The sequence below is a fragment of the Melanotaenia boesemani genome, chromosome 13 (assembly GCF_017639745.1).
Source record: "Melanotaenia boesemani isolate fMelBoe1 chromosome 13, fMelBoe1.pri, whole genome shotgun sequence".
Classification (NCBI taxonomy): domain Eukaryota; kingdom Metazoa; phylum Chordata; class Actinopteri; order Atheriniformes; family Melanotaeniidae; genus Melanotaenia; species Melanotaenia boesemani.
Window position 1 is genome coordinate 18,171,539 of NC_055694.1, and position 13,220 is coordinate 18,184,758.

Below are 13,220 nucleotides of genomic sequence, written 5' to 3' on the forward strand. Positions count from 1 at the left end.
ATTCGTCCCAGACTTAAACGCTATTAATGTTACAAAAAAGAAACACTGGTATGAGCCTCGTATTTTTACTTATGATTTTCGACTGGTAACATATGTTAAAGTAGCCCAAGATACGTTTTTTTTTTCTTTTTTAAAATTATCATTAATGGCTTTGAAGCCACATATTGGCCAAATTTCCTTCCCGATTCTCAATGACATTACTCTTCTTTGTATTTGAAGAAGTATCGATTATAAATTCGTCCTTTTCTTTGTGAAATTTATATAATACCACTAATAAATCAGAATTCTAAGGAGGGATAGAAATAGGAGATAGGACGTGTAGCTTTGACCGGTAGTGATGACAATAAGTAGCATAATGTAAGGGGCTCAGGGCTTCCCAGCATGTCAGGTATTAACAGAGCGAGTGAGATTAAATGTGGGAGGTAGTAGCTGTGAGGCTGGCGGAGAGCGCTGCTGCCGCTGCGAGCTGGAAACTACTGAATGGGAATCTATCCGGCAACTTCACCAGACCGCTGTCTCACGGCGACACGGGGACTCTGCGTAAAACCAAGCGGCGCGTCTCTAAGTCTGGGTCAGCCCAACTCACACACGAAGAGGACGCTCAAGTTGGATCGAGAGAGCAGCTTTTCACTTGTTACCGGCGCTCGACTCCCACTAACATGCCTGCCATCAAAAAGGAGCGGCTGGATGGAGACGACATGGCATTGACCGCGTTCAACCAGTCCGAATACCTGGCCCCTTTAAATGCCGCCGCCATCCCCGTGGTGACCCCGCATCCGCCGCCCTACGACCACATTTTCGCCCATCACCGCGCGTACTTGGGGCTCCATGACTCGGCGCTGCATCACCAGCACCTTCACCATCACACGGACGACTTAATGCTGGAGAGATTTTCTTCCATCCCCGACTTTCAGCCCTTTTTCGACAACGGAGAGCCATGCATCGAGGTGGAGTGCGGAGAAAACAAGGCTTTGCTTTATATTAACAAACTGTGTCAAGGCAGTAAGGGACCTTCAATTAAATACAGGGGCGAGTGGCTCACCCCCAACGAGTTCCAGTTTGTCAGCGGACGAGAAACTGCCAAAGATTGGAAACGGAGTATTAGACACAAAGGTAAGCACACATCCACTTTCCTCACGGTTCACGGGTGGGAAAAGAATAGTCTGAGATTACTTTAAAGCTTTCTGGGAAGCATCTTCTGTGGGGACTAACTTGGGTCTGGTGGTTCGGTTCTGAGTTTTGGAGTGAAAGGGTTACAGTAGTGCAGTCAGTGCGTAAAGAGACAGCTGAGTAAGCCGCAAACTCTGCACACATCTTCCGAGTCTTTGACACAGAGTTTGAGCTGCGAACAGACACCAAACGGCGGCATCTGGATTTGGCTGCACGCGACTGGGGTGAAAAGTTAGGCATGGATAATTAAATGTGAGAGACTTCAAATATTTTTTCACTATAATGACGTGAATCGTGAACTGCAGCTAGCATGTGTGCGTGGATGTTGACACTTTTACGCACTGCATGTCGGGTTTAAGGGAACTTTAGACGATAATGTTTGCTTTCAGCTCTTACAGCAGTTAGTGCTGAACTCGAATGGTTTTTATTTGCTATTTCAACCATTTAAAGAGAAGCTGATCTTCGAGACGCATTCTGCAGGTGTTTGGTTGGTATGTTCTAGAAAACAATCTTGAGAGCAGTCATATGTACATATACATATATTTATATTATCTTGAGATGTGTAACAGTATATTTGTGCTGTAATTAAGATTGATACGCGGACTCTCGCCACACACATGCACACTTAAGGTTAGTCAAGCAGAGCTGACACGCGTTAAGGTGTGTGTGTGTGTGTGTGGAGGTGGGGATGGGGGGGGGGGGGGGGGGGGGGGGGTGTCGCCCCCAGGTCAGAAATGATAGCCTAATAGTTTATTATACCGTTTCCTATAGACAGATGACAGTAGGCTTCTGTCTCTTTAGCTGTCTGTACTGGACTGTGGGCCCAATTATTGACAACATTATAGAGGTAAGCTAAGTTTATCTGCAGGGACTTTCTTCTTAAACGTTAATTCTGAGAGGTTTTTTTTCTTTTAGATTTTGCATTCTTAAAAGTATTTATATATATATATATATATATATATATATATATATATATATATATATATATATATATATATATATATATATAAAGTAAAACAGGTTTAAGCAAGTTTATAACATCTCGTGAGATGATTAGTCATAGAAATGAGTTGATAATATTGCACACTAAAGAGGGTTTATTTTGTTTTTTTGGGGGGGTTTCTTTTTTCAGGAAAAAGTCTCAAGACGCTTATGTCCAAAGGAATCTTACAGGTGCATCCTCCAATCTGTGATTGTCCGGGTTGCAGAATTTCATCTCCAGTGGTAAGAATACTTTGTCTGATGATGCTACTTCTTTGTCCTCCTCTATTTCTGTGTCCTTGTGTTACAGAGTGGGAGCTACTTAAAGATATTCATTTGATCATATTCAAGGGCAGCTTCTTTGATCTAGACATAAGAGGTTGAAAATTGTTGATTGGCGGGGGGGTCAGGAATCAGTTTGTCTCATTTATGTTGAGCAATAAGTTCTGAAAGATTACAACGCCGATAGATTTGATGTAATACTAATATCTGTACTAAAAAATGACACATTTTTATTTTTAATGTTATGCATAATTTTTTTTTAATTTTTGCTTCACCTTAAGTTAAAGTAAAAATGAAAACTTGGTCTACGTTTGCTTTTGAATGAAGTCACATCAGATTTTCTATATTGCATAATCACAGGTCAGGTCAGTCTAGTGAACATCCTCCTCTGTTGTTTATGATATTTTTAAAAGGTGAGTCTTTCTAAAAGCTCAGCTAGTACACTAGTGATATACTGTGTGTGACCCTGCCCTTCTTAGGATGGGGGTGAGTGTCTTAAGACTATGTGCACATTTTAAAGCACTGCCTTTGTAACCTTCATGATGAAGACCCCACAGGCACACGTCAACTTTGATGCTAATTTTTCTCAGCATGAATATCAAATCCATTTTCAGCCTTTCGTAGACGCACATTATCAAACAGCTTTTTATTTAGAGGCGATGAGCTGCGTGGTATGGCCGCTTGACGTTAGGTATATAGTCGGTCAACCTCTTCTGTCTCACTGAATCAGCTTCCTCACCTGGCCGTTGAACTCATGTTTGCTAGTGCTTTCCTCAGGGCTTGAACCAGGGGCATAATGCCAAACCTTGAGGCCTTGCAGGTGTGTCACGATTATGGCATCACTGCTCTGTGTTTTTGTGTGTCTGTGTGTATATGTGTCAGCTCTGAGCAAGCACACTGCTGCCAAATCTGTTCACACAGGTGCAGCGGGCTGTGAGTGTGTGCTTTTGCATGTGTGTGTGTGTGTGGGTTTTTATCACCACAGAGCGCATCTGTCGTCGCTCCCAAGCACTAATCTTGAGGGAAGGGTGTAAGAGGCTTAGCGGGCTACTGAGCGTGGCTACTGCTGATTATTGTGTGTGAGGCACGCAAGGCAAAGGCGGTTTTGATAAGCCGGAGGTGTTTGAGTGATACAGGTAAACTGGCGACATTTTTTACAGATGAGAATGAAGACCTGCACCCTGACACGTAGGTTTAAGCCAAAATAACTGACACGAGAGAGGTCAGGGGAAGGAAACAGACAGCAGAAATGATTGTGTCTTATTTTTTTACAGAAGGATTTGAGATCATGAGTGTGTTTGCTTATGTTTTGGCTCATTACAGATATCAGACTGATTGGCTTTTGGCTTGCCATGACTTGTACAGTTCCACTTTAATTACGGCAGTGACTGAGAGAACTTTGTTACTGACGTAAGCAGAGATATGAGAGCCTTAAGGTTGTTGTTGTTCCAGTCTTCTCTCCTGCTCTCCCTTTTCTTGTGTGGTGGTGAAGCTTAAAGCCTAACCCACCAAGTGAATATCACTGTGACACACAAACACAAACACACGCACACATACACACACACAGGCTAAGTATGCTGGCAGTTCCATGCGAGGCTGAGAGGGTTAGGCGGAGGAGGGAAGGCAGCAGGGCTTGTATGGCCTGTACTGGCGTCTCCTTCTCCCCATTGACTCCCCTCAGGGCATAGCAGCCAGCACTCTCTCACTGATGAGCTCTTACATGCACACACACACACACACAAGCACGCAAACACAAGCCTGCCTACCGACACAAATTACCTCATGCAGGCATTTATTTAGAAAGTTTGACGGCTGAACTTTGAGTGATCTTGTTTCGCTCATAGGCATGAGGCAAGCAATCATAAAGTACAGCAGCTGGTGGGGAGACGTTTCACCTGGCTGCTAGGAAATCACGGGTGTTAATTTTCTTTGTGTGCCTGTGGAAAAGCCGTGTATTATGAAACAAACTGTTGCAGAGTTTAAAAATCCTGATTGTACATAATATAATATGAAATCAGTTGATGCTGTTATGTGATAATCAGGTGCTTCTACTTGTACAATTCCTGTGTGATGGCAGCTTGAACTGTTATTGCTCATTAAAGTTGCTAGATGGAATATAACACCCAACACTGTGTGTGCTTGTTGAAGTTTATTGCCAGCATCTGTGTATTTGTATTTTTGCCGGTGCATATGTTTGGGTACTTAGTAATTGTGTCTCTGTCTGTGATTGTTTGTGAGCCTGATGCTGACTGACTTGCTAGTTTGCCAGTGTGTGTGCGCATCAGTGTGTTTGTGCATGTGTGTCTCCTCCCGGGAGAGCTGGGCTTCCTCTGCTCTGTTATTTCAGCGGAACTGGCGGAGGCCGGGAGGAAATTACACTCCCCTCCTCCGGCTCGTAAAGACCTCCTTCAATCAAGGAGTGCTCTTGCAAAAGTGGAATTAAACACACAGTTGCACAGATCTACACACGCACACACTCAAACATAAAGTACAATAAACACTTTTTACTTAGAACTTATGGTTTCTATGACAACATTTCCATGACTGAAGTCATATTGGGTGAAATTAAAGATGCTAGTCTGTTACTTGAAGGACTCAGCTTCAAAGATCATTCATTTACTCTGCGATGTTTTTGCTGTGTGTTTTGTGTGTGTACATGTTGCTTATGCTACGTTGCCATGGTAACACCGGAATTGGTCATTGGCCCAGAAGTGTGCAAAACTGAGGTGGTGCCAAGTGCATCTGAGCATTTTGTGTGTCTTTTTGTGTGTCTAGAACAAATTAGACATTGCAAGAGTCTCAAGCAATAGGTGCGACACGTCACTGTCTCATAGAGACCAGAAACAAACTGGGAAGTGTTGCAGAACATAGGAAAATAAAATTTACACACATTTGTGAAAACAGTATCATACCTCTTCTTGTTATTTATTTTATTTAATTTTTTTTTTGTGTGACTGAAGTATTTGTCAAAAACTGTTTTTCTCAGGAAATAAGCTGTTAGCTTCCACTATTTCAGCCAGATGCTAAAGCTTAACAGCTAAATATGTCTGTGCTCCGTGTGACACTGTGTGAGCGTATGTGTTTGGGTGTGGACCCTGTTAAAATGCAGTTAAAATATGTTGGAGCATCTGTCTATTACTCAAATGTGGTTAATCGCAATGACGCCTGAGGGGTTGCTTCTTGAAAACCCTCCTCCCCAACATCTGTGTGTAAGTGTCTGCACAGAAATATGTTTTACTTATCAGTCCTACTATGGAGTTTACTCTGTCACTACAGACCTTTACAGTGAACAACACACACATATATGTTCATAAACATGGTAAAGTTTTGACTACCAAGCATTTGGTTTTGCTTTCACAGAGGTTTGGGACCTGCTCAGACGGGACCAATTCTACCAATTTATCATCTCTTGCCACTTCTAGGCCAAAATCGCTGCTGGTTAAGTTTTTTCACTTCATTGGTCTCTGAAATTTAACTGAAGTTCTTCACTGAAATTAAAATAAATATTTCATAAAGGAAGCAAAGATGCAGGTTTAAGGTTGTGCATTATGAACCCTTTTTAGGTTCTTGAAGTTAAAATAAGATTCCTCTACCTCGATCAAAGTAAACTCTTTTAAAGACCAAAATAAGAACCAATTTCAGTTGAATTTGTAAACCACAGCTTCACTTTTGCCTCTACTTCCTGTGAGTTTGTCAGCAGAAAGAAAGGCACAGTCTTTACCTGTCTATAAAGCTTCCCTGTGGCAACCTCAGTGGGCCTACACAAACACAGAGAGAACAAGAATAAGGGAGGAAAGAGGTAAGAAACAAGAGGGAGAGGGGAGTGTGAGAGCCGCACTTGCACGCCTGACTGCACCGGCGCTGACCTCCCAGCGCCGAGCCAGCAGCCTCCCCTCCACCTCGCTGCCTCTCGCCCTCTGTGCAACCCCCCCACACATCTCGCCCCTTCAGCCCCTTGTGCCGCTCCACTGGGCTGCAACTGCCCGCCCGACTCTGCGCGTGGGGGCCGGGTGCAGGAGAGCATGCACATTTGTGTGTGTCTGCATTGGTGTATATGTATGTGCGTGTGTGCTGGTGAGGCTTGGGTCTTGGTCGCATGCCTGTCTGCCCTACAGCATTTTCTCACTTTTTTTCCACCCTCTTTTCTCTCACATGGCTTCAACAACTAAGTGTTGCCTTAAGTCTTAATGTACACCACACTCACACACACACACACACACACACACACACATACGCACGCACGCACACACACACACGCCCAGTCCTATCTGGAATCAGATTTTTTCTTTGCCAACTCCATTTATACTTTATAAAGTTTGTTCATTGGTGCTTGATGTCATGGGTCACCTACAGTAGCATTTCTGAATAAAGACGTTCTTATTACAATATGAGTGAATCTATGCACACTCAGAAAACATATTAACATACATCCAGAATCTTAACCTTGAATGTACACAGTGTTTCTATGTTTTAATTTATCTCTCACAAATATTATTAGAATATCCAAATTCTCCATGTTTTACGTTTAAAAAGTTAAAAAAATCAACTTGTCTAACACTGGATAGTGAAAATGATGTCACTACTGTTTCTTTAAATCAGAATAAATATATTTGAGTTAACATTATTCACTTTGCAGAGGAAAAGAATAAACAGCAAGCAAAGCACAACAGGGCAAAAGTCCTGTTAAGTGTGATTTTTTGTTACTTTTCTCTTTTCTTGTGCAGCTTTACATGAACATGTAATCTTTTCAGGCATGTCTAAAGTCTGTCTCGGTGAACATTAATGCAACAGTATCATTAGGATATGTTTAATGAGGAAAGTTTACAATGTTATACATTTGGAATATGAAAACATATAGAAACAGTGTGATAGACAAACATAGAATATTTAACTTTATTTAACTAACTACAGTGTCACCAACAATGTCAACAATGTCAACAGCACCAAGTTTCAAGGGTTGAGTTACTAAAACAAATTAGGAAAGTAGGAACAAAATATTGTTTGCTTTTGCACGAAATAGGACATAAAAAGATGGTCAAGCAGGACCGATGTGCTTCCTTTCATTCAGTGTGTTTATGTTTGCATGTGTTTTAAAGGAGCTACATTCTTGTCCCGCACACATCAACATGTCTTATAACACTGCTTATCTGTACACAAGTCATTTGTTTAAAACCAGTTTAGGCAAATATAAAGTGTTTCTTTAGCTTGTACAGAATAGTGAGTTTTTGTCTTGTTGTGTCGTTCATAGCCGCTTCTGAACATGCACCAGAAGGGTCATGGAGTACAGTGGATGTGAACTGGTGATTTTTGTAGGCATATACTGTCATGGCTTCTGGTGAAGAGTAAGAAAATGCTAAAATTACTTTAGGATGACAGTAAAACAGCATCAATGTCACACATAATGCCAGAAGGACATAGAGCTTGGTTTTTTTGTGCTCTGTAGAATCATCTTTTTGTCTTCAGCAGACATTATCCCCACATAGTCATAGTCAAATAAACTTTGTTATTGAGTTACGATGAAAATCTGATTATTGTCAGGCTTGAACACATAAATCAAACCATTACTTAATTCAATTTTTCAGGGTAGCCAGGTTAAAATGGCTGATGCTTGCATGCAGCCTGATCTTAGACAGAAGATGACAAATTGGGTCAAATCACCATTAGCAGCTGCACCTGTAGAAATGTCATGTCCATGCATTTGATTCAGAGATGAGGAGGTGGAGCTAAACAAAGTTAGATTTTGGGATGAGTTGGATTTTAGATCATTAGCACACAGCAAACATGCAGTTTATTTTGGCCTTGTTTCAAATCTTTTACGTTATCACCGTAATGACCAGTTCTCCCCTTCGTTCCTCAAACTCATTTTTTTCCCCTCTCTCCTTCTCTGTCATCTCATTCCCCTCCCCCTTTCTCCTGGTGCTCGCGCCAAGTCGGCCCGCCATCCCGCCTCCACACACACACAAGCACACACACACACACAGATGCTGCGAGGTAACGGCAGACAGGCGCGTGACTCATTAGGCATCCGTCCCCCAGGGAGATCGCTGGGGGGACGCGTGCGAGGGAGAGAGAGCGCCGCAGCTGCAGGAATGTCACGGGCAGCTACTGCCTTGTGTGTGTGTGTGTGTTTGGGTGTGTGCTTGCTCATGTTAGTTTGAGCCAGCGGCAGGGCATTGCACCTTTCAGGAAATAATGCAAGGAGGAAAAACAAAACAAAACAAACAAACAAAAAAACAACCCACACACACACTCATTAGTCTACTTTTCCACCAAGAGTTTTTTTATAAGTCTGAAGAAAATGTAGAGAGAAAACATTAGATTGTTTTACAATTTCTGCTTGAATATAAACATCTTTGCAGGCCTGGCTTATCTGTGCTGTACCTCAGAGTTTCTTTCCCATTACAATGGCATCTAATTAAGACTCTGACATTTCCAAATTTTGCTTTGATTTTGTGGGATCTACAGCAAAAGCCTCGTCAACATGACTTTCAATGTAGACTGGGACCGTTGACTTGTTTAAGGTGTATGGAGAGCTGTGTCGCAAAGTAATTATAGCTTTGATGTTTAAATCGGACTGATTTTTATCAACTACACCCCTAATTTAAGCAGTGCTTTGGCTATGAACTGATGCATTCACATCAACTAAATGAGTTACTGCTGCACATATATTGTATATCTGAACATTTTTCACTGGAAAAGCCAAGCTTCATTACAAATGTTCAGCTATTACATAAAACCGCTTTAGTCGAGCTTTTCTCTTTTGTTTTTCCACCATATCTCAAGATTTTCAAAGAACTTTAAAAAACCCAGTACCTCAGGCGTCACCATTAAGCGGCATTCATGTCTCTAAGAGATTTTAATTTCTTATGACCCTTTACGTAGCATGAATCAACGTGTCTCCTTCTTTTTGGTTTGACATGATAAATCCTTGTATGGGGTACTTTTCCCAGTACTATCTCAACATAGGTTCCAAATGAGCTGAATCACAGGCTACAGTATTATACTGTTATTATTAATGTTATCATTTAAAATGATCCCTATTGAGGAATGAAAACAAAGACTTTGTTATAATTGCAACTTCAAAATACTTATACAGTACGTTTGCTTATTAGATTCAGTTTATCTAAGTTCAGTCATACTTGCTTACAAGTGAATATAGTACAATCTAGTTTTGTTGACTTTTGAGTGCTTACTTAAGAGGATTATTGTTAGGTCTTCATATTTAGATTTTCCTGAGGTTAGTTTTTGTTTTGAATCTGTGTATTTGACATATAATTCTCGAGTTAACTGTATTTAGAAACAGAGGTTTATAGAATGAAATGAACTGAAAAGTCATCTGCAGACTGCAGAAATGGAAACCTCACTAATAATCTTCAGTAAACCTGAAATATGAAGTCTAATCAGCTGTTTTGAAATACAGAGTCAGATGTAACAGACTTGATTTTTTCTCCAGTTTTTAAAAAGTTTTTTTTTTTTTTTTGACAAACATCTGCAGCCTATTCTCAGTTTCAGATTGCATCATTCTGCTGCTTGGTCAGAACCTACTGCATCAGTTTTAGACTTAGGATTTCCCAAGGTGGTATACACTAGCAGTCAAGGGATGTGTTGCCATGGCAACGTGCAAAATGTTGGTAAAGCTTTTTGCAATAAAATATATTTTATTTTTTATATAACACCAAACCATGATGCTTTCCTTACCAAGGACGTTTAAGGAATAATGAAATAGTAGAGTAGAGGAGCTAAGGAGTGAGAACACAGCAGTACCTAGTTCAGACTCAAACATAAGTCCCAAGCTTAGGTGTCAAGTTCCCTTCCTCTGAGCTCCCTGCACCATCTATATTACTTGTTGATAACTCAGCACTAGAGAATCATCCTGTCACAGCCAATGTATGCCATCGCAATAGGATAACTAGAAAGAGTAATTTAATATCAGTTTAAAATCAAGTATGAACTCTTAATCAATCATTAATGTGTAACTAGTTCAAATTGAAGATGTGTTGGTTGAGGTTGGTCCCAGCAAACACAACATAGGAAAGTGATTTCAGTTTCTTTACGACAGAATTAGTGTAGCAATGTAAAGACAGGCTTTAAACAGTCCACATGGCCATACTTAGAACACACTCCAACATCTTCAAGAAACACTTTGTCATGAGTGGGTTCCTACAGTTTTTTAAAACAATAATTTTTTTTTAACTTGATATTTTTTTCTTTACATTTTTAACTTTACATAAGTGGAACCAATTATTTTATGTCAACAACCATGAGTTAGAGCAGCTTATGGTTCCATGTTATACAAAATAAATGTATACATTCAGAATACATTAAAAAGAAGATTTTAGTTAATTTTATCTCAATTCTTGTATGATATTCTCAACATAAATGGAGGTGGACACAGTTGTGTAATGTACTTTGAGATAAGCCAGTGTTGTATAAAATACTGTGTTAAAGATGGCTCTGGGTTGATACAAGAAGTCAGCATGGTTGTTTTATATAGAATACATCTCTTTATATGTTTGACCTGTAATAGGTCACATAACTATAATAATTGCCTGTGTTGTGTTGTTTTTCCTGAAAGCATTAACATGCAATAATTGGTCTGAGTCATTTAGAGTGTTGCATTAGTCTCTGTGGATTAATACGGTAAATGGACTGTGCTTATATAGCACTTTTCCAGTCATGTTGACTACTCAAAGTGCTTTACACTACATGTCACATTCACCCAATCACACATTCATTCACTGACAGACACATCGGGAGGCAACATGGGGTTCAGTGTCTTGCACAAGGACACTTCGGCATGAGGTCAGGGGAAACCTGGAACTGATCCACCAGCTTTCTGGTTGGTGGATGGCTGCTCTTCCAACCGGCCCCTATATCAAAGACAGTGATGAGTTGTTATAGGAATGTTTTCTGGATGTTTAAATCATGTCCTGATATGATCATTTTACTTCTCACTCTAGATTGCGTAAACAGTTGATCGGTATTTCTCTGTGCATGTGTCTCCATATGTGTGTGTGTTTTTCCTTTTTGTGTGTAAATGTGAAGCCCAGATATATTTCTTGGCCGCCTGACTGTCAGACAGAAAGCGTGGGAGGTGATATTCATAGAGGTGCTTTTAGTGGGACTTTTATGAGACACTTTTTTCCATGGCTGAAAGGAGGTTGACCACACACAGTAAGGTTGCTTCATCTCAGCACACACCCGCGTGTGTTTGTGCGTGCTCGTACGAGCCTGAGAGCTCGGCACCCTTCCTTTGAGCACTCCTACGTGGGCTGCCAGGGGTGTGTTCTACTTCATGTTTTGTTTCAGAGAGCCCTCCCCCGTGCTGCGGAAGTGTTGCCGGAAGCAGTGGGAGCTCACCCCCAGTTCTGCGTCAGTGCCACTAAAGAAAGGACTGGGGCTTTCCGGGAGGAGAGAAGAGGGAGGAAGGGATGGGGGCTGTCAGCCTGGGTATGTCACGGCCATGTGGGTGGTTGTCTACATGCGCACACACAAGCGCAGTCACGACTGCTCATAGACAAGCTATTCTTGTATACTCTACTTTGCTGGCCTGCTCCAAGTAAAATCCCCAGCTTTGGAGGGGAATTCTAAGGAACATGAACAGGTGTGTGCATCTGTGTGAGAGTGCATGCTTTTATGTGTATTGATAGTGAGATTAGTTCACGTGAACTTGAGTGCGTTCCATGTGAGTTAAGACAGAAATAATTTGACTTCGAGGAGGAGAATTTGTATTGAACAGATGTGTTTGCCTGAAAGAACTGTGGTTGTGTCCATAAATGAGCGTTCATTCGCTTTGACATGATGTTTCGTTCCCGGTTGCCCTTCCATCACCCTGTTCAGGCTCCAGGACTAAATTCCTACATTGAGGCCTTGTGTGGAAGGACCACTTCTTCCAGAAAGTGATTCACAGTCCTCAGATGCTGGAGTACGGCTTGTAAAAAGCTCCAGCAAGAAAGAAAAAAAATGTCTTTTCTGGCAAGACACAGGAAAAGAAAAGGGAGAGAAATGTGCAGAACCCTGTGGCCTGCTCATCCTGAGGGATGTTTTCATCTTTCTCTGCTCCCCCAACTCTTTTTAATGTCTGCCATTTGAGAGACTCCAGAGGGGCTGCACCTGTTTGCCTCTTGGCTAGGAGCCCCCAAATCCCTCCTCCTGCCCCTGCCTGCCACTCAATCTACTGCACCTCCTGGGATGGATGGAGCAAGAGAAGGAGGGGATGGGGCTGAGTGGAGGAGTGTGGGGTTGCGTGTGGTGGAAGGGATAGCTGGAGGGCTTGAAGGCGTTTGGGAGTAAGAGCAGAGATGCAGGCATGGAGAGTGAAAGAGAATATAGTTTTAAATCCAAGTCCACTCTCCCACACTGGACAGACCTTTCTTCAGTGGAGGTTTCTGTCTTTCATATTTTGACCCACCACATTCTCTTTTATTTCTGCATTTTCTCTCATCTTCTCTCTCCTGCACAAGCCCACATCTGCTCTCCCTCTCCTCGGTGTTAGCCTATTGTTCCCTTGCTCTTCTCCAATTTCTGACTCATTCTCTTTTACACTCTCCAGTTCTCACTCCTCCTAGCTAGGTTATTCCTCTGCTCCCCTTTCTCCCCTTTGCCTATTTCTCTGTGATAGGCCATGGTAATCTGCAGTGACCCCTTCAGGTCACATTAAAGGTCGCCCAGCTTCACTTCTTCGCTCCCTGAGGGCCACACTCTTGTCTTAATCCCTACTTTTTTCTGTTTACTCCTAGCAGCTTTGGAACAAAATAAACACTCAGAGTATCTCCCCCATTCATTTA

At 41.7% G+C, this 13,220-nt stretch overlaps 1 protein-coding gene across 3 annotated transcripts in view; it reads left to right on the plus strand.

Annotated features, from left to right (window-relative positions):
* Window positions 1-379: 379 nt before the first annotated feature.
* samd11 (sterile alpha motif domain containing 11) overlaps window positions 380-13,220 on the plus strand; it is a 51,255-nt gene continuing 38,414 nt past the window's right edge. Inside the window, exons 1-2 of one of the 3 annotated variants that reach the window (XM_042003194.1) lie at window positions 380-1,113; window positions 2,303-2,394. In XM_042003194.1, coding sequence (XP_041859128.1) covers window positions 414-1,113; window positions 2,303-2,394 — 792 coding nt within the window. In that variant the 5' untranslated portion in view covers window positions 380-413. Of the gene's footprint in view, window positions 1,114-1,284; window positions 1,423-2,302; window positions 2,395-13,220 lie in introns of those variants that run through there. The other 2 variants (XM_042003195.1, XM_042003196.1) reach the window with 2 other exon arrangements.